General features: G+C 29.8%; 3 protein-coding genes across 3 annotated transcripts; 2 read left to right on the plus strand and 1 right to left on the minus strand.

Moving 5' to 3' along the window:
• Window positions 1-2998: 2998 nt before the first annotated feature.
• On the minus strand, window positions 2999-4603 carry LOC113862413 (NAD(P)H-quinone oxidoreductase subunit T, chloroplastic-like). The gene is made up of 2 exons (XM_027495499.1): window positions 4487-4603; window positions 2999-3331 (listed from the first exon to the last, which is right to left on the minus strand). The coding sequence occupies exons 1-2, from the start codon at window positions 4601-4603 to the stop codon at window positions 2999-3001; spliced, it is 450 nt and encodes a 149-aa protein (XP_027351300.1).
• Window positions 4602-5300, plus strand: LOC113862414 (protein MIZU-KUSSEI 1). Its single transcript, XM_027495500.1, has one exon. The coding sequence runs from the start codon at window positions 4602-4604 to the stop codon at window positions 5298-5300; it is 699 nt and encodes a 232-aa protein (XP_027351301.1).
• A 2005-nt stretch (window positions 5301-7305) lies between these two features.
• LOC113863911 (dynein light chain 1, cytoplasmic-like) lies at window positions 7306-10227 on the plus strand. Its single transcript, XM_027497693.1, has 2 exons — window positions 7306-7443; window positions 10039-10227. Exons 1-2 carry the CDS (start codon window positions 7306-7308, stop codon window positions 10225-10227), a joined length of 327 nt encoding a protein of 108 aa, XP_027353494.1.
• The last annotated feature ends 9730 nt before the right edge of the window (window positions 10228-19957 follow it).

Here is a 19957-nt window from a genome sequence, read left to right on the forward strand (position 1 = left end):
GTCAAAATTAGCTTAAGTCATAATATATGAGCTTAAGCAAATTAAAGACATATATGAATCTAACACACATTCGCTTAAACTAAAGTTATTCGCTTAAGCTAAATTTAGACAGAGATGAATATAATTTTTTATCAAATTCGTTTAAGTTAATACACATTCGCTTAAGCTAATGAACGACCGAGATGAATTTAAATTTTTTCGTCAAAATTAGCTTAAGCCACAAACCATTCGCTTAAGCTAATAAAAAAACATATATGAATCTAACATACATTCGCTTAAGCTTTTGAATTGTGGCTTAAGCTAATCTAAGACAGAGATTAATCTAAAATTCTTGTTACAATTTGCTTAAGTGTATAGTTTAGCTAAATTGAATTACAACTCAGTTAAAGTGATATCTCATTTAAAACATTAATTGTTTTTCTATAAATAGGCTTAAATCTATGTTATGATTAGTAAAAATAACAGTAATAAAATATATTTGGCAAGCACAAAGTTGCAAACATTTTATAAGGTATAATAACATTTTTTGTTGTCGGCTTTGAGGCAAGGATATTGTTTAATTGAATTTGACTTTTAATTGCCATATATCTCCTACTTCATGTTAATTTCTAAAAGCTTAATCATCTTATTTATACAGGGTGACATGATTTGAATTTTGTAAAAAGTGTTCAGAACTTGATAATATATAAATAAATACATAGAGAATAATATGAGCAATGTAGCAAGAGGTAACTCATACAATAAAATTCTTACTAATAATGTAGCTTACCTCTTTACTCCATTTCAGAACAATGCTTAATTTTTCACATAAGCATAAGCTAAAATGTTTTGCATAAGCATGTATAGTAACTTTAAGGTTCAGTTTAAACTTAGCTTAAGTATGCTATTTTCAGTTGAAGCGTGAGATATTTTTAGCTTAAGCATGCGATAATCTTAGCTTAAGCCCAATATTTTAGTTTAACCTAGAATTTATTCGCTAAAACTCTATTTAATTCGCTTACGCTGGACTTATTTTGTTTAAACTATATTTATTTTGTTTAAACTAAATGTTTATCGCTTAAGCTTTAACTTGTTGGTTTAAGCTAGTATTATAAGCTTAAGCGATATACAATCCACTTAAGCCAAGGACGTCATCGCTTAAGCATATTATCTACAGTTTAAGCAATATATGTTCAGCTTCAGCAAAATAGTAAGCTCCTATCATTACATAAGCAAGACAACAAATAATTAGCTACATTATTTTATGAACTCATTCTTATCTTCACCTAAACTTGTATATTTAAATTTAAAAATAAAATATATTTTTTCCTATTTGTTAATTTACCATAAAATATTAGTAGTCTAATTAAATAAAATTTAATTAATTTGATCATATTACTTAGTTAAGTCATATGTTACGATCACAAATCTCAAACTCAAAATAGCACAGTATAAAAAGTATATTTTTTGTGAATTTTAATTTTTTATTACTTATTATAATTTTAATTTAAACATACATTTCAATTATAAAAGTTGACATTAACCCTACGAATGATTTGGTAAAGCTTTTTAATATTCAAAATCTTAATTAAGTAGCTGAAATGACCGTTAAATAACACATTTTTCTTTTGTTAATGGTATAATTAGTATTTTTTATAGTGGTATTGAACTTTTTTTATAATTTCAGTAATAGTATTTAAAAGCTTAAGCCAAATTATCATAAAAATGGTTAACTTATCATTGGATTTAGAAGAATAGTGAATAGAATAAAGTGAAAAGTCAATCAAATTTGTTTCAATTTTTGTCTGATACTATTTTCAAACATTTTAATTACTTTATCTTATTATGAAAATTTTAAAACAAATTTTTTAAATTGATTTTAATGAAAAATTTTTAGTTTTCAAAAGCTTACGAATATTCATAACTACTTTTGTTTTATTTTGTACTTATTTCAATAAGTTTTTTAATATAGTTCATTATATAAAATTTTATGAACAAATTTAAGGTATGATAACTCAGACAAAATAGTTTATTTAATAATAGATTAATTAAGGCATGTTCCCACACAAACCCTAAATTTATGGCAGAAGTCTTAACTTAAAAAAATATATTAATTAAGCAATTAATTAAACTATATACTTTAAATATTACTTTGTATCATACAAAAATGCTTGCGACATTAAAATTTGCATTCTCTTACAAATGATCTTAACAAAATTTTTAACAATAATATCTGCCATTGCATGAATTTGCTTAACAAATTTAAATACTTTTAAAAGCTTATTTAATAGCTTGATTCCTACATATTGTAGTCTCCATTGTCCATTCCTTGCTCGTGTCTTGACTATTAGACTAATTATTTTCTTATAATTTGCGTACCTCATATGGTAAAATTTTCATATATATTGTTAAATATGAAATGAGAAGTTATCATATAGTTTCCATTGTTCATTCCTTCTTATGATAAAACCTGTGAAGAGACATGCATAGAGAGCTTGATTGAGCTCTTTTTCTTTCACATGGTAAAATTTTCATATAATTGTCAATGATGACTTTTGATACATATTAATTTCAAAATATAGTTTGTGAATTCATATAAAGGTTTTTGTTTGGATTTATAACCTAAAATGTTAAGAAGTTAAAATTTAATCTTTATCATCAACTCTCCTTCTATTGGTTATAATGGAAGGGTTTATTTACCGTGATATTTACTTAAGCTAATATTCATCGCTTAAGCTATTATTGTACTGTATTTCATGGCTTAAGCGATTTATGTCCTGCTTAAGCTATTGACCTTTAGTGAGTAATTTTTTTGTCTATAATTTTAGCTTAAGTGAAAAAACACAGCTTAAGCAAAAGTTGTAGAATTTGTGCAATGTAAAACGACTATTATATAGGAAGAATATGAAAAATATTTAAAAGGGCATTGAATAATATATCAATACAAAATCTCATTTTCATGATGAATTGAGACTATAAGAGTGAATGTAAAAGTCTTAATTCTAAAAATCATAAAACTTCATAAATAGGGTTTGTGGAGATCCATCCACGCTTGAGATGCCTTCATAGGGTTAACCCTATTATCCATATCATATTGTCTACGCCTCTCCCCATCTATAAGCAATTCATATGCAGCTTGAATCTTGATGAACCTAGCTTTTGCTATTTCACCTTCCCCAAGGGTTCCTCTACCATCATAAACATCTGGATGATAAAATTTGGCTAAACATCTAAAAGCAATCTTTATTTGCTCGTCATCAGCATCTCCTTCCAATTCAAGTGTTTCATATGGAGGATTTTGTTCAGCCCAATTTTGTGGCTTGGCCACAATTCTCCGTTGATTCACGCAAAACTAGAAATTCGAATTGAAAGAACCGATTATTTCAAAAGTTATTTTTTATTATGTATTAAAACTGCATTTGAATGAGCATCTGAATACATATTTTCTTAAAATAAGGTTAAAAGATACAACATATACAAAGGTAAAGAAGGAAAAATACAATATATAGAGTTTTGAAAACAAGACATAATAACTTTTTAAGATACAAAATAAAAAGTTGTGAAGGTCTAAAGAGAAATTTTAAAATTTTTATGAAAGATTAAATAATAAATATGTATAAACTTGTATTATTGAGTTATAGGTAAAAGATCTAAATTGTTTATAGATTTTAAAATACATCTAACTATTTAAAAATAGTTACTCACTCTTGAGTCACTTATCTTGCTAACTCATGCTAATTTTTATCTCAAACTCATAAAATTACGTAAATTCATGGAGTAATCGTAAATTTGACTTATAAAGTTGAATAATAAATTTATAAAAATTTACTATATAGAAAAATAATATTTAAAAAGCCTCAATAATGAAACACAAAATAACGAAGTATAGTTACTGTCGTCACCGCCGCCAAAATATTGTGATCGCTTCCCATAAAGCATTTCACATTTTAAATCCTCGAGTGATGTGATGAGACACAATCTATATAGTTATAACATCAAAATATGCCCGTAACAAATGAAGAGTGAAAGAATTCTGGTTGAGGCCTATAAGATTACTCTATGCTTATAATGTAGGAATAGCATCATACTTATACAACAATGAGTTACACATATATAATTAGTTTTCAATAAAAAAATATTAACAATTCATTTTTTATCAATAACAATGAAGCCTTATAAAAAAATATATGAATTTAATTTTTAATTTAATATTTATATTTGTATAAAGTTTAACTGGTAATTAGAATTATGTCAAAGAGAATCTTTTTCTCACTCTTCATTGTTGAAACATTTTAATTATTAAAACATGAAAAAAAAACATTATATAACATGTTAAATACAATTATTTTTATCTCTTTCATGTGGGCGAGTGATGAGGGAGTTGTCCACTATTGAAGTTGAAATATGAATTCCCTTGATGAAATATTTAAATGGGATTGGGTTAAAGCGACCGTAGAAAAGACGAAGAGCTAACTGTTTGGTCCATGTTAGTGCGTGAGGCGCTTACAATATCCATGTAATTAGTATTATATATGAACATGCACGGACCGTACCAATATCCACCATGCACATTTCCACACTCCTTCACTCCACTCCGCTCGCACCAATTCTTGAAACAAACCATGACCATCGACACTCTCCGTCGATTCTTCCTCCCATGTTTCTTCCCCACAAAGCAACCACAACAACAAAACCCCGCGTTCTCAACCACCAAGAACCGCCCCAGCACAACCACGGTAACAACAAACCCCTCTTCACCCTCCACCTCCTCCTCCTCCTCCACCGCCACAAACACCGCAGCCCCACCACGTCCCTCAAAATCAATGGTAATCGGAACCATCTTCGGAAACAGAAGAGGACACGTGTGGTTCTGCGTCCAACACGATCGCCTCTCCCCCAAGCCCTCACTCCTCCTCGAACTCCCTCTCTCCACCAACCACCTCGTCCGCGAAATGCGCAACGGCCTCGTCCGAATCGCCCTCGAGTGCTCCTCCCCCACGCGCCCCCACCTCCCCCTCCGCTCCGTCCCCCTCTGGACCGCCTTCTGCAACGGGAAAAAAACGGGCTTTGCCGCTCGCCGACGCGCCGGCGACCGCGTCCGATCCATTCTCCGCACCATGCACTGCGTCACCGTGGGCGCCGGCGTCATTCCCTCCGCCTCCGGCTCCGCCTCCGATGAACTCATGTACATGCGCGCCAACTTCGAACACGTTGTCGGTAACGCTGACTCCGAGTCGTTTCATCTCATTAACCCGGACGAGTGCCCCGGTCAGGAACTCAGTGTTTTCTTGCTCCGATCCAGACTCGGTGCCACGCGTTAAAGACTCGGCGTTTTGTTTATTTATTTTCTGGTACAGACAGGAGCAGAGTTTCGTAATAATAATAAAAAAAATATATTTATATAAAAGAAAATGAAAGAAGGAAAGAAAGGGTATCTTTCGGGTTTTTTTTAACAGAAAATTATTGGTTTTCTTTGGGATTGTCATTTTCTTGTAGAGAGGAGTTTCGGTTTCTCGTTTCTCAGATCTGAGTATTGTACAATTTTCTTTGTTACAAAGTTCTTTTTTTGGGAAAAAAATAGGAGGGTGATGGGGATGGGGGTTAAGTGTGTTGATGTTGGTGTTGTTACCCCCATGTGATTTCTGTGTAAAGTTGATGAGATTTTCTAGGACTAATCTCAGTTGCCAATATTGTATTCTTCTTTGCGTTTGTCTATAATAATAATGTAACAGGGTTAAACAGGGTTTGGTGTAGCTAGGAATCTTTGTTTCCTATTTCATTTATGGTTTGAGTTTTGGAATTTTGGAATTTTGAATAGATTACCTTATCAGTTTTGATTCATTTCGATTTCTTTCCATTACTATATGAATCTGTGGTCTTGGAAGATGCATTAATTATTTGCTTGGTATCTTAGTGGAAATGTATATTTTTTTGCATTTCTCTTTAGATTTTCGAATATTTGATACTGCTGCTCGTTATAAAATGTTTGAAATTACTTGCTGTCAATATTTCTGAGGACAAGTTGAATATGTTCTCTTTTCGCATATTCTATGCTATAATTTTGTGTCATGTATAATGTAATGAAAAAAAATACCAGCTAAGCTTCTCAATTAGGCGCGTAAGATGCGGATGAACCTTCTTTTTCGTTGTACTCATGGTTTCAACGGGGTGGCATAACCACAATTCACTTTTTGAGTCCAACCTTCTCAGCTTTTAAAGATCTTTCTTAAGCTAAATTCATGCAATTGGGGACCAGTCCGTTTCTAGAATTTCAACAAAAGTAAAGAAAATGGATCAATATCTACCTGACATTTTTCTTATGGGGAACTTTGTGGCAATCATTGATGCAGCTTCAGCACAACGAGGATGCTTTAGTTCAGCTTAAAATACGTGGAAATTTCCAGCTATACAACTAGTATCATTCCTATCAGAACTTGAATACACAATTGAAGCATACCAAAATGGTGTTACTTCAATGCCTAGTGCTATAGTTTTAAATTGCAAACAACTTCACGTGATGTCGGCTATGATTGAGGACCACATATTGGCCCACCCTAGCCAGCAATGCAATTACAACTCTAAAATTATCGCAGCCTCAATCACTTGGTGTGTAAGAACATGTTCCGCAAAGTTAAAGTTCTTCGACTTCAAATATGTTCAAATAGGCCAGCTAATGTTTCTGGCAACTTCCCACTGAATTCCAGAGTACCAAATAGTTCCCATATCTGAACTATTTAAAATTGACACTATACACCATAATATATATAATTTCTTTATAAAAACTAATTTAAATATACTAATTGTGTACACCTTTTTTACACTATCATTTAATAATGGATTATTATATTAGCTAAAATTTTTAACTTTTGATTAGCAAAAAAAAAATTCTTAACTTTTGTAATAATTAATATAAAATTTATATTTATGATGTATTTTAATTAATTGGCACTGTACTAAAATTATATATATACACACATGGATGTCTAAAATATAAAAATACATTTTTCCTTAAAATTGATTGGTGGAAATAGGTGCCCGTCAAGGGCGATATTTTCATTACAACTGTTTGGATTGTAACATCACCAAATGACTACAAAATCCATTTTGTATGATGAAAGAAAAATGAAAGAACCTTTTTTAGGCCAATACACAATAAAGAAGTGAACAATATGAACACGGGAAGATTTTATAAATCTAAAAATCTCGACCACTGAGGATTTGCTTGCACAAGCAGTGTGTTTCTTATTGTATGCACTTGATAGGCTATATGTGTTTGTGTTTGTGTATGTGGTAGCAGTGGAAGTGTTGTTGGTGCTTTTGGTGAAGATGTTGGAAGGAAAAGGTGTGGTGCGAGAGACAGACATGTCAGAGGATATGCAGAGCTATGTTATGGAGTTAGCTCACCAAGCACTCGATGCACACGAAGTTTCTGATTGCCAGTCCATTGCTAATTTCATAAAGCAGGTCTATCTTAAATTTCACACCCATTTAACTTTTTATTTTCTAATTTACATGCTGTCTTATGATTAGTATGTTAATTTAAGTGCTGCTTTCACATTTTTGTGCCTTCAAACGTTTAAATTTTTTTAAAGCTATAAAGTGAAAAAAACTAGCAATTCAACGTGCCTCTAACGTTTCCTAACAATTAAGAAACATCAAAGAATTATTATTTTCATTAACACATGCTTAATTTTCACAGATGTATATTTACTCACAAATGATAATATATGTATGCATTAAAATTTTTTAACTGTTAATATTAGTATTTAAGAATGATTTTAATTAAACAACTAAGAATAATATATTATTTTATTAAAAATATTTATTATACTATATTTATGAAATATTTATTTATATAAAATTTTATCATTAAATACTTCAAATTAATTCTAATACCTAATGTTAATAAAACAGTAAAAGTATATAAATATACAGCTAAAATTCTTGGTTCAACTATTTTTCGTCCTGTAAATGGACAAAATTAGTTGTAGTTTTATAAATGCTTTTAGTATTATTTTTTCCTTAATTTTTAATGTTAATATTTATTACATGAATTACTATAGCAAAACTCTAATTTTTGTTGTGTCCCCTGAGAATTGGGAAGCAAAGGAAATGTCATAAGCTCCTCTGCAAAAATATGTTGTGCAAAGCATATTTATTTAATTTCACCCTACCCCGAAAAAAATTGACTCTGGTATATAATAATAAAATTTTTAATGTATTTAAAGTTATACCATAAAAATTTATAAGTAAATTTTTATAAAAATTATAAAATATTATATAATTTAATATATTAATATTATAATTTTTTAAAATATTATTTATTAATTTTTTATTATGTACTCTTGAGTATAGTTTAACAAAATTGAGATATTAATATGCTTTTCTGTCATGGTAGCCAGAGAGAGCCTGATGAGGAGCGGGTGCGAGACGAGAAAAAAAAATGGCTTCTGAATAAATTATGAAAATAAAATAAAAATTATTTACCAGTTTGAGTAATTTTTGTCACGTGACACTGTCATTATATATATACGGTATATATTTGCAAAATTTATATGGCTGTCTTGTGCCACTATGTTGAGTTTCACATGTTGAATAGGCAAAATTCACCAAATGCTGACACGCCCCACAAGTTTTGCAAACTGTTTTGTGTTATGACTATGCATGTTTCGCGTATTATATATATATATATAATCAGTAACAATACCAAGGGGACAAAAGCTGTTACAAATAAGTAATTATCTTTTTTATTCTATTTTTAGCATGTAATTTGTAAGATTGCTCTGAACTGGTAAAAAAACCAGAAATGAAAGCTATCCCCTCCTATAATAAAGGAATGTAGTAAAAGCAAAAGTTTCAAAGACTAGTGCATGTTTGGAGCAATTTTGAAACATTTTTCTTTACTAAGACGTTTGCATTAATTTTTCTTATAATATGATTACGGAGACTAAGAATGGCTTAAATAAATAACTCAGCATATAGCACACTCTCTCCTGGAACTTCCTTCTCCTCTGGTAAGTGATAAGAATTCTCATGATTTGGTTTAGATCATATGTCACACTTTGACCATAAAAAAAGAAGAAAAAGTTAATTGACAGATGGAAAAAGGGTAACTCCATTTACACTTATATATTTATTACATTTTTATTTAAATAGCATTTTATCTCTCTTATAATTATATCAATATTTAAAGTATTTAAATTAAAGTAACAATAAATATATAAGTATAGCAGGAAATACTTTCATCCAACAAACTACAAGATTCTACTATTATTTTTAAAATATTATAAAGCTATCTCTCACAATATCTGGTACTATCAAGTGTAGAAAGAATTTCAATATGAGAAACTTTTAGGAGAAAAAATAAATAACGCCCACATGGCCACAATACTAGAATCAACCAAAATGTAGAATCACTGATTCATTATAAAGCCGTAAGGTATTCATTATTTGCCATTCTAAGTTACATCACAAGCTATAATGAAGTGACTAATGATAGGATGGGCCTTCAAAAACCTAATATATTAGGCCCTACTTTATTCCCACCCTGATGTAACTCAATATCAACAACAACCACACCTTGTCTTTGGGTGAAATTATCTAAATGAATCAAATAGTTTACTAAGTTCTATCAGAGTACAAAGTTCCGAAGAAATCATGTATCAAGGTCTTTTTTTCTAATTTTTATTAGAAAGGGTCATTTTCTAATGGTTTCGTGTAAAGTTTTCTTCATTCTTTCTTTACCTATTTTAATTGAAATGATTTCATTTCATCTACTTTTCTCATTGGAACGTATCTTCATTTGATGATTTATTCCTTGAAATAATGACTCACCCAAGTGTTCAAATATTCCACATGCCTCAAAAGATTTGCATTCACTTTACTGTATCAGTAAATACTGCAACAGTTAATTATGTCCATAGTTTTGTTTGTAAATTATATACATAAGTCATAACTGAGTGTTTACATAACTACACTGATATCCTTGTGCTTTGCCGCATATAACATGTATTTAATCTTTCACTTGAAACTATTTCATTTAATTAACTTGATAGACAGAAACTCGATCAAGCATATGGACCTGCATGGAATTCCGTGGTGGGCAAAGACTTCGGATCTTGCATTACACATTTATGCGGAAGTTTCATATTCTTTCGTGTGGAGATGATGGAATTTCTCATCTTCAAAGATGGCAAGGACTTCAGAGAAAGCAGGGAAGAAGCTATTGGAGTGCTGCACAAGGCTTGAAATTCGTGATTCGTAAATTCCAAAATTCTTGGACTATGTTATAGAACAATCTAAGCTAATTATTCCTGTTTGGCCTGTGTAGCGCTCCAAATTTTTGTAATAATATTTTGATATATTAATATAAGTATATAAGTGAATTTTCATGCGTTTGTATGTTTGATTTATGTATATAATGATGTGTATGTGTGTGTAATGACGTAAACATGTATGAATGTGAATATGATTGTGAAGAGGTCCGTATACTATGGTTGAAATGTGATGTGGATTGTGACTCGGCTAGAATTGATTGAATATATATATATATATATATATATATATATATATATATGCAGGCTAAGTGTGGGTGTTGCATGATATTCTCGCTGTAGTAATAAGGTCATGGGCGAAGAGCATGAAATTGTGTCATTCTCGCTGTAGTAGTGAGAAGGCACTGGGGAGAGAGGGGTGAAACTGTTGCGTTAGTGAAGGGTGCATTTTTTGGTACAATTTCACTGTAGCGAGATTTTGCAGAAACCAGAGTGCAGTTTCCTCTGAGATTTTTGTTGTAGCAAGAGAGGGTGTCACTGCAGCGAGAATATCTCCCTGTAGGAAGAGTGTCTTGACCAGAAGAGTATTTGAAGGGTCTAGGGTTCGGGAAACGTATTCCCACTCTTCTCTCTTCATTTTCCTTTCGATTCTCTCAACTCAAAACTCATTTTTATCGATTAAATTGCCTCAACGGCCGTTTGGAAGCTAGATTGAAGGTTAGAACCACATTTGAGGCGTTTGGAGGTAAGTTTTAATGGTTAAGGTTTCGGTTTCTCATCCCATTCATTGTTTTCTCGGTTTTCCTTAGTCCTCATGGGATTCTTCCATGTATTTAGGACGAAATTTGTGTGGGGAGTGCCTTCTTTGTTGATTCTGTGTGTGGGTCATCATTTTGAGGTAGGGGAGAATCTATCCTATCTCATTTTGTGCTTGAACTCCGTTAATTTGCTATGTGTTGTAATGTGCATAATTAAAATATAGGAAGATGTATGTTTTAATGAAATTGATTGATTGTAGTGAGATTGTGTAAAGTATAGTGTAAAGATGTTGAATGGTGTGTATGATGGATATGGATTGTGTTGGAATTGGTGTGTGTATGGGATGTGAAATGAGTGAATGTGAGCATACATGCTGTGTGTGAATGTAAATATTGTTCGTGATTGAAAATGTGGCTAAAATGTGTGTAAATGGCATGTTAAATGCGATTGTGAATATATTGCAAGTTATGAATGGTTTAACGATACACTAGAAGTGTGGAAGATGGGGCGATAGAAATACCTTGGGTAAAAGAGGGTGGTGGTGACACCAACAGTGAGTGGGTGCATCACAGGCCACATACTCTCCTCCTGACTCGGCCTCTGACTAACACCTTTGCCAATGGACTCTTGACCGCACACATTGTATTTGTGAGGTGAGAGTTAACCGACGACCATCCATGGTGTGAAACTGTGATTACAGTGCCACAGTGACTATGACTACGTGCAGTGAGTGCACGTGTGTGTGGATTGTTTGATGGTGCAGTAAGCACACCTGTATGTGGATTGGTATGAAATGCTGAAAAGTGACGAATGTGTTAATTGATGCATGATTTGAATTTGGTAGTGAATATGTATGATGTGCGAAGGTGAGCCTCTGTGCTTGTGTGTGATAGTGTAGAGTACTCACCTTTACATTTATTTTTTAGGTGACCAAGATGATCAACACTGAGTTCAGTGAAGGGATGAATGAGACTGCTATAGGACTAGAAATTTATTTTTGAGAACTCTAATGTAATTAAATTAGTCATGTAACAATGATTTGATGCAAATTGTAAACTATCGTTATTTTGAAATATTTTAATGAAGTATATCTTTGGAAACTACTTGAATAGAAATTTTTATTTCTTCTATTTTGCAAAGTTTAATTATTTAAAAAATTAAATTAAGGTGTTATACCCTGTGCTAAACTTGTTCAATCTTTTAGAAAAAGAGGAAAAAGTTATATAAAAGGAGAAAGTGAAAACAATTACCTTGGTGCCTCCCAAGTATTTCTGGTTATCCACTTAGAATATAGACAGTGTTTGCCCATTACTTGTGTCTATCTATTTGTAAGCAATTTTACAAGTGCAAATTCCAGTGTAATACACTTTCTAATGAACATAATCTATATATTTACCCATATTGATAAAATCAAGGCATAAGAAACGTATAGGGTAAGAGTATGAGTGTAAGAAAAAATAATCTTGACTTTTCATGCATAGTTTGCATTATCAAGATTTTAACTTGTTTGAAGTTTACTAATCTTACATGCACATAATTCTATGGTTAAAATTTATTTCTCCGGCTCATCATAAGATGTTTATCTCGCTTGATATGCTTCCATATGGATAGGTAGATAGATATAGTGCTTCTTTTACCTGTGGAGCATGTAGTGGTTTATTACTCAGCATTCACTAGAGACTCTTCTCATCTGCAGCAGTGCCTCAATGGAACTCCAATAGCAGTTCAATCAAATACAAAATACACTATAGTATAGTATTCTTCAAGTAAAGAAGGATTTCAATTTCATCAAACTGATTTAAATGCTCTATGAATTGGTCATAACATAAGGAAGTGGTAATCTGCATCCCAAGGATTAAACACAATAAACTTATTGTTTCTAAACCTCAGGATGCAGATTACCTGATCCGAAGCCAATACTGATTCTTCCAAGAAGGTTTGAACCAACGACAATAGAAAAATGCAGCAGGGTGGATTGAGTTGAGTTCCCTCATAACTTAAGTATCTGAAATATATAGCTCTTTAAAGTTAAGATATATTCTTGATGAGTTCAATGTTGAAATTTGGGTCCATTGGACATAAATTATTTGTCTATACTCTAAATAAGAACTGTTTATATATATATATTCGTTTTCTTTTCTAGCCGATCATATACCATACCTACTACTTTGCAAAGACAACAAAGTATTTGCTTAAAACTTTCCAAATTATAGATTTTTTCCATGTATAAAAGATTCTTTCGAAATTATAATTGGCATATATTACATTCCTGTGATTACAGAAAGGTTTTCATCTCTACTTTAGTCCTTTTCTTTTTGTGAACACTTTACCCTTGTTTTAATCTTGGAAGGCATAGCATTAAAAACGAATCAAAGGACCATCTTTTTTTTTTAACGCTCTTGTGCGTGCAACATTTGTTTTTAACATAGGAATAGATTCCAATAATATAAATTCAGGGATGATATAATATGTATATTTTTCCATTGCTAAAGTTAAGTGTTATCTGGGGTAGTAAAGTCTTGCTTGAATTAACTTCTCGTTTACGAAAGTTTTTCAAGAATATGACTATTTGATTTTTAAATTAAATATACAAGTCTCTATAAGTTTGTTATTACTAATGAAAAGCTACACGAGGGAACTTAGAGCTAAGATACGTAACGTGATTTTAATTCATATGGAAAGTTTTGATTTATTTTATTTTTTATTTCAATTTTTTTTACTCTAAGTACGTATTAAGAACTTCATTCAAATTTCATTTTTAGGGTATGCTTCTACGGCTCTACTTCAGGACCATATTTCTTGAAGTTGAAGTGGATGGGTATAAAACCTCAATTTGTTAAGGGTCATGAGCAAAAGCTAATAATAAAAGTAGGCCATATGGCATGGTGGGTGTATTATAGTGGAGGACCATTTTCATCCTGTTACTGGTGTCCAGAAAATAAAGCAAATTTCTGGTCTCTTTTATTTTATTTTTATTGTGAATAAAATCGCAATTAATTCTATAAACTAAAGTTGCTGTATTTGAAGGTGTACCCATTAAATTCTGTCGGATTTCTGTAATTTAAGAACATTTTGTGATTTATTGATAGAATTTAATTGTATCTAAGCACCTAATGATGATAGCAGAATTCCAGCACACTGCACATTTCCGGATGGTATTATGTACACTGCACCTAATGATGAAATTTATGTGTATTCATAGTTCAAACTAATAAATACATGTAGATTCCATCGCAGCCAAGGAACCAATTAAGCAAAGAAGGGAAGATACTTTGGTTGTAATCAACTAACTCCATATTGTTTATCTTTGATAGTTTTAAAGTAAGATTCTTAAAATTATTATATGCAAATGGTTCAATTTCTTAATAACATAACTATTCGCTACTTAGACACATATTTACTCTATTATTTCATTTCCATGACCACATTCTTTCTTGAGGAAGGAAAATTGTGAATTGTGACTTGTGGCTTTCTATGCATAGATGTCATTTGGTTATTCTCAGGACGAAACACACTTGTTTTCTACATGGTTGCATGGGAAAAGGGGGTTCTAAAAGAGAGAGAGAGAGAGAGAGAGAGAGAGAGAGAAAAGAAGACAAATTTTATATTTCAAATATTTATTTAAAATAAAAGATATAAATTAATATAAATTTGATATATTAATTATATATTTATCATCATAAATAATATATAATTATTTAATTTTAAACTAAAAAATATATCATCACCATTCTTTCTCTCCTAATTGAAGTAAGGGTCTATTTTTATTGATGTTGTAACCTCTGCCGATACGTAGTAATTATTTTTTTACTCCCAGGAAACGCACTTCATAAATCTTATAAACTCCTTTTCACACGTCTTAACTCCTTGTAAATTAAACAAGCACCAAGTCAATGATTTTTATTAATTTTATTAAAAATACAGAATAGATATTTAAAAAAATAACACGTTATTATTAATTAATAAATATCTATTTTAATTTTTCAAATAAGTGTAAATCACTTTAATTTATAATTTTACAAAAAAAATTCATTTTAATATTTAATATTTTTAATAAATTATCATTTTAATCTTTACATAAAAAATTAAAATGAAATTGTTATAAAATTAAAAATAAAGTGATTTGCTCTTATTATTTAAAAGACGAAACATATATTTATTCATTAAAAAATTATAATTAAAGATGTATTTTACGATATATATATATATATATATATACATCGACTTAAGGTGTTAAAGTTGATTACTTATATTTTACAATAATTTTTATAAAATAAAAAATTAATTAATTTAACAATTAGTTTAAATATTTTTATAAATATATTAATTTTATAAAATTTATAAAATTAATAAATATTTTATTAATTACTTTATTTTAATGAATAATATATTTTTAAAATATAAGATGATATTAAATTTTGAATAATATACTTATAAATATTTAAATTATATAAAATTTGATATACATAGTTATAAAAATGATATAAGATGATGTAATTAATTAATTTTAAAAACATTATGAAGTCGTATAAGTATTTAAGTTTAATGTGAAGTCAACTCACAAGCTTGTTCTGTTCAGCTTGCAAAATTTGATAAGGTTAAGTTGGAAACCTATACTTGTCAATCTGCTTAACCCATTTTCACTTAACTCACATTTTAATGAGTTAAATAAAGGCGGGATGGATTAACCCGTCGAATTAAATATTTAAAAAATAATATTATTTAAAATAAAGATTTTTTTTATATTTAACATTTTTTAAATATATAAATTTAATAAATATTAAAAGTCAAATTTTATTGTTAATAAAAGTAATTATTTATGTGAGTTAAATTTAATTATACATACATATATATATATATATATATATATATATATATTCTTTTTTTATTATTTTAATTTTTAAATATTAAATGAGTCAACTACCTATTAGTAAAACGAGGCAAGTTAATATTTTTAAGCTGAGTAAAAAACAAGACAGATTGAAACAAGACAAAATAAAATCCGTTTTGCCATCCCTGTCCTCCGTATGTATAACTTTACTAATTTTCATGAATAAAAGATAAAACATAGTAATTCTTTCAAAAATCCAATAGTAATTCTTTCTCGTTTAATAAAAGATAGATACTTAAAAAAGTGACTCTGACGTTCAAATAAATAGTAAAACAAGAAGAGATTACAAATAAATGATAGCATAATATAACTTTTATAAAAATACATAATAAAAGATAAATAAATAAATAATAAATATTTATTAAAAAATATATTATTTAATATTATCACTACATTAAATTATATAATATTTTATAATTCTTACTAAAAAATGCTATACACATAATCTCTTAGTACACACTTTTAAGTAAAATTAATTTTACATCTTTGCCTTCTTTGTATATGCATGAAGAGATGTGTCTCCTCTCTTCCCCCATACGGCATACTCATAAGATAATTAAGTCAACCCAATAATCTAGCTGGGTTGTAATTTCAAATGGGTTGGGCTTGGGTCCTTGAACTAGTCCACACAATACCTGAATGCATGTTTAATTGATCCACAACAGTATATTAATAAGTAAGTTTTAAATTTTTATATTAATAAAAATTATCATTTTATTCAATTTAAATTTAAATTTTAAATATTTTTACTACATTTTTTAAGCCTACCTAAGAAATCATACGTGTTGTGTTTGGATTTAAATCCTTTGTCCTCTCTTCGTATCCTTTTCGTTTTCTGTCCATGCAGTAACATTGTGACGAACCAGTAGAATTAACTGCGTAAATTTTAATTCAATTGAACGTCATTCGTTAAGTTACACTTCTTCCTACATTCGGTGTTGCTTAACCGAAACAATGGTCTTGTTTTGTCATTATTAGATTAATACAATAATTTTGAATATAATAACTACTTTTGAATACATAAAATCAGCACTAGAAGTTGTACGTTATTTGAATCTCACATTGTCGCCCAACTATATTAGGCACTGAGATTGAGGACAGCATCTATAACTGCAATTTAAAACGACCAACATTGACTTCTCAAAGAATAATTAAGAGTGTCTTTAACAAAATTATTCAATAAGCTAGCTAAAATTTAATAAGCTATATAATTGATATATAAGCTATATAATGCAAGTTTATCAAACATACTCAAAAGCAATTAACGAAAATGATAAACGGTACTAAAAATTTTAATAAACACATTCTAAAGTAATTAAGAACGCTACTAAAACCTTTAATAAACACACTGTAAAGCAATTAATGAAAATAATAAACAAATTATAAAAAATAATCTATTAAAAGGATAGAGCCGTTTGGAATGAGAGCCAATTGCTTGATTTAGGAATTATAATGACATAAAGTTATTAATATTCTAAGAGATGTGATGCGAACGTTGGGTTCCATAAGGTGCTTTAATATCTAATTACATACATCTGATCCAGTTCTTTTTTAACCAATTATACGGTTGGTCCTCACTTTTCAAAGATGACGATGTGTTTTGTTGACTGCTTTTTGATGGATTATTCTTTATATATAGATTACACAAAAATAGTAGTATGAATATCTGCGTTTCAGTGTGATTGAAGCTTTCCTACAGTCTCTAAAATCTCTCTCTCCAAAATATGATAATGAACTGAAAGTGAAAGGAAGCCCCATTTGCATTTGTATTTTGTTTTGGGGTATATAGCACATTATTCAATTCGTTCGGGTATTCGATAAAGCTCATAGTTGTCCCTTGCTCAGTTGCATCTAACTCATGAATTCGTACATAGATTGATGTAAAGAATCTTTTAACCAGTGTGACATTACCAAATCATTGCTAATGAAAGTTGAGAACGTGTGTGGTGAGAAAGTCGAATCAACAATGCTTATTTTACGCCTTCCAAACAAGGATTTCGGAATTTGGCTACGAAATTCATTACATAGAACATGAAAATGAAACAAATCTTGCATGACATATCAGCATATTTATGTGCTTTGTACTTATCCTGACAAGGCCTTAATTAATTCCCTTTAAGCCAATGGAGGCAAAACAGTCCCTTAAGATTCTCAATCATTTTTGGTCTTTAAAATTTGTTATATTCATAAAAAAAAAAAAAATCAGTTATCAAGAACTTAATTAAGTTACTATTGTGATAATTTTTTACAGAGTTTTTTTTTTGTATTTTTGTTTTATTTTATGGTAACTTGATTTTTAACACAATAATTACTATCAATTACCAAAACTTTCTTAAATATTTTTTAAGTAAATTCCAGAAGAGACTCATAATAGACTTGAATGAGAAAGGAGGAAAGGGGAAATAGAAGAGATATAAAATGCATTATAGGACAATATATAAATTTGCCTGCTCGTAATTCATGTTTTGAAACCTAACAAATTAAATTGATTTAAGGAGACAATTATTTTAACTATAAAATAAATTATGAAATTATATAATACTTTTCTAAAAGTATTAACAAAACAAAAAAAAAAAAAATGCTAACATGAAAAGATATCAAAGGATTGGTTTTTAAAAAATTATATAATAGATATAGAATATGGTTCATAAAATCTATAGCTATTACCACTGTCGAAAGAATATATATATATATATATATATATATATATTATCAAAGATAGTTTGTGACTGTAATGTTAAAATTAATTAAAGACCTATCTTAACTTTATTTTGAGAAGAATTTATTTTATTTAAACTCGAGTTGAGAATATAATATGGTTGAAGTAACCTTATTAAAGAAGATCTTTTCATATGTAAAATTTGAATTTGAAAACTTCCTTAAAAGGAATATGTATCGCTTTAATTAATCAGCTGTTAGTCTATTTCATAATGACAAAAGCATGAGTCATAAATTTATGAAGGAGAAACCAAATTGCTAAGGTGGTGGAAAATAAATGCATGTTCTTTGTCTGATTTGATGAGGGTGAAGGTTTTCTTTTTCTTCTTTTTTATTTGGGTCAAGAATTAGGGTGAAGATCAAGCAAGAACGAATAATATCTGGACCCTCATCCTTTCTTTCATGCTTGCACTTTCGGTCACTTAATAGCATACGTAAGAATAGATGCTTACACATTGAAATAGAGCCACAAGGGCAATTAATTAATCCATCTATCAATTCAACTTCATGCTGCTGATCACAAAATTGTTTAGTTTCTAGGCAAGTGGCAACACTTCCATTGCTAGCTACGGATTTTACTCTCCTAAAATAAGCAAATTTATATAATAGAAAAAATATATATTATTAAATTAAAATATCTTGTAAGTTGATTAACTTTAAATCAAACAGTGAACAAGCATGTGAACTAACTATTATAGAGTTGTTTCAACTAAAGCAATGATCACAATTTCAAGTTTTTAAATATATAGTTGTATTAAATGCTGAAAGAAAGTATTTTTTATCCAAAGTAATTCTATTTAATTAAAAACATACTTAAATTGTAGCATACATGTAATCTAAAAAGAATAAAAATAAAACAGTGAATACAGCCTTATTTCCCCCCCCCCCCCCTTTACACGTGCTAATGGAACATATGCGCGTGTCTCTTTCTGCACTATTAACTAGGATCCATCTTTTGTACATCATGTGCTGTACTTGAGGACCATAGGAATGATATTCTTGAAGTTGATTTAAAAGGTATAGGATCCCAAAATTGTTAAGGATAAGCAAGTAATGATATTGAGCAAAAAACAACGTAGATCATTAAGCCTGACTAGGACCATATATTTTCTGCCAATTACGGGTTTCCACAATTATAAAGCATATGCCCCTATCTCCACTACTGTCTTTGTTGAAGCATGGATGTGTTGAATGGATGCAATAGTCTCGATATAACGTGTGATGAATTAATTTAGATCAGAGTATTCAGGTTGCAACACTAATAGCTAGCACATAAGTTTGAATAAATAACTTTATTAAATCCTTTTCCCCTAACTCATTCCTAGTATCTTATGGA

The sequence above is a fragment of the Abrus precatorius genome, unplaced genomic scaffold, assembly GCF_003935025.1.
Source record: "Abrus precatorius isolate BTA unplaced genomic scaffold, Abrus_2018 Scaffold3, whole genome shotgun sequence".
In the NCBI taxonomy this organism is placed as follows: Eukaryota; Viridiplantae; Streptophyta; class Magnoliopsida; order Fabales; family Fabaceae; genus Abrus; species Abrus precatorius.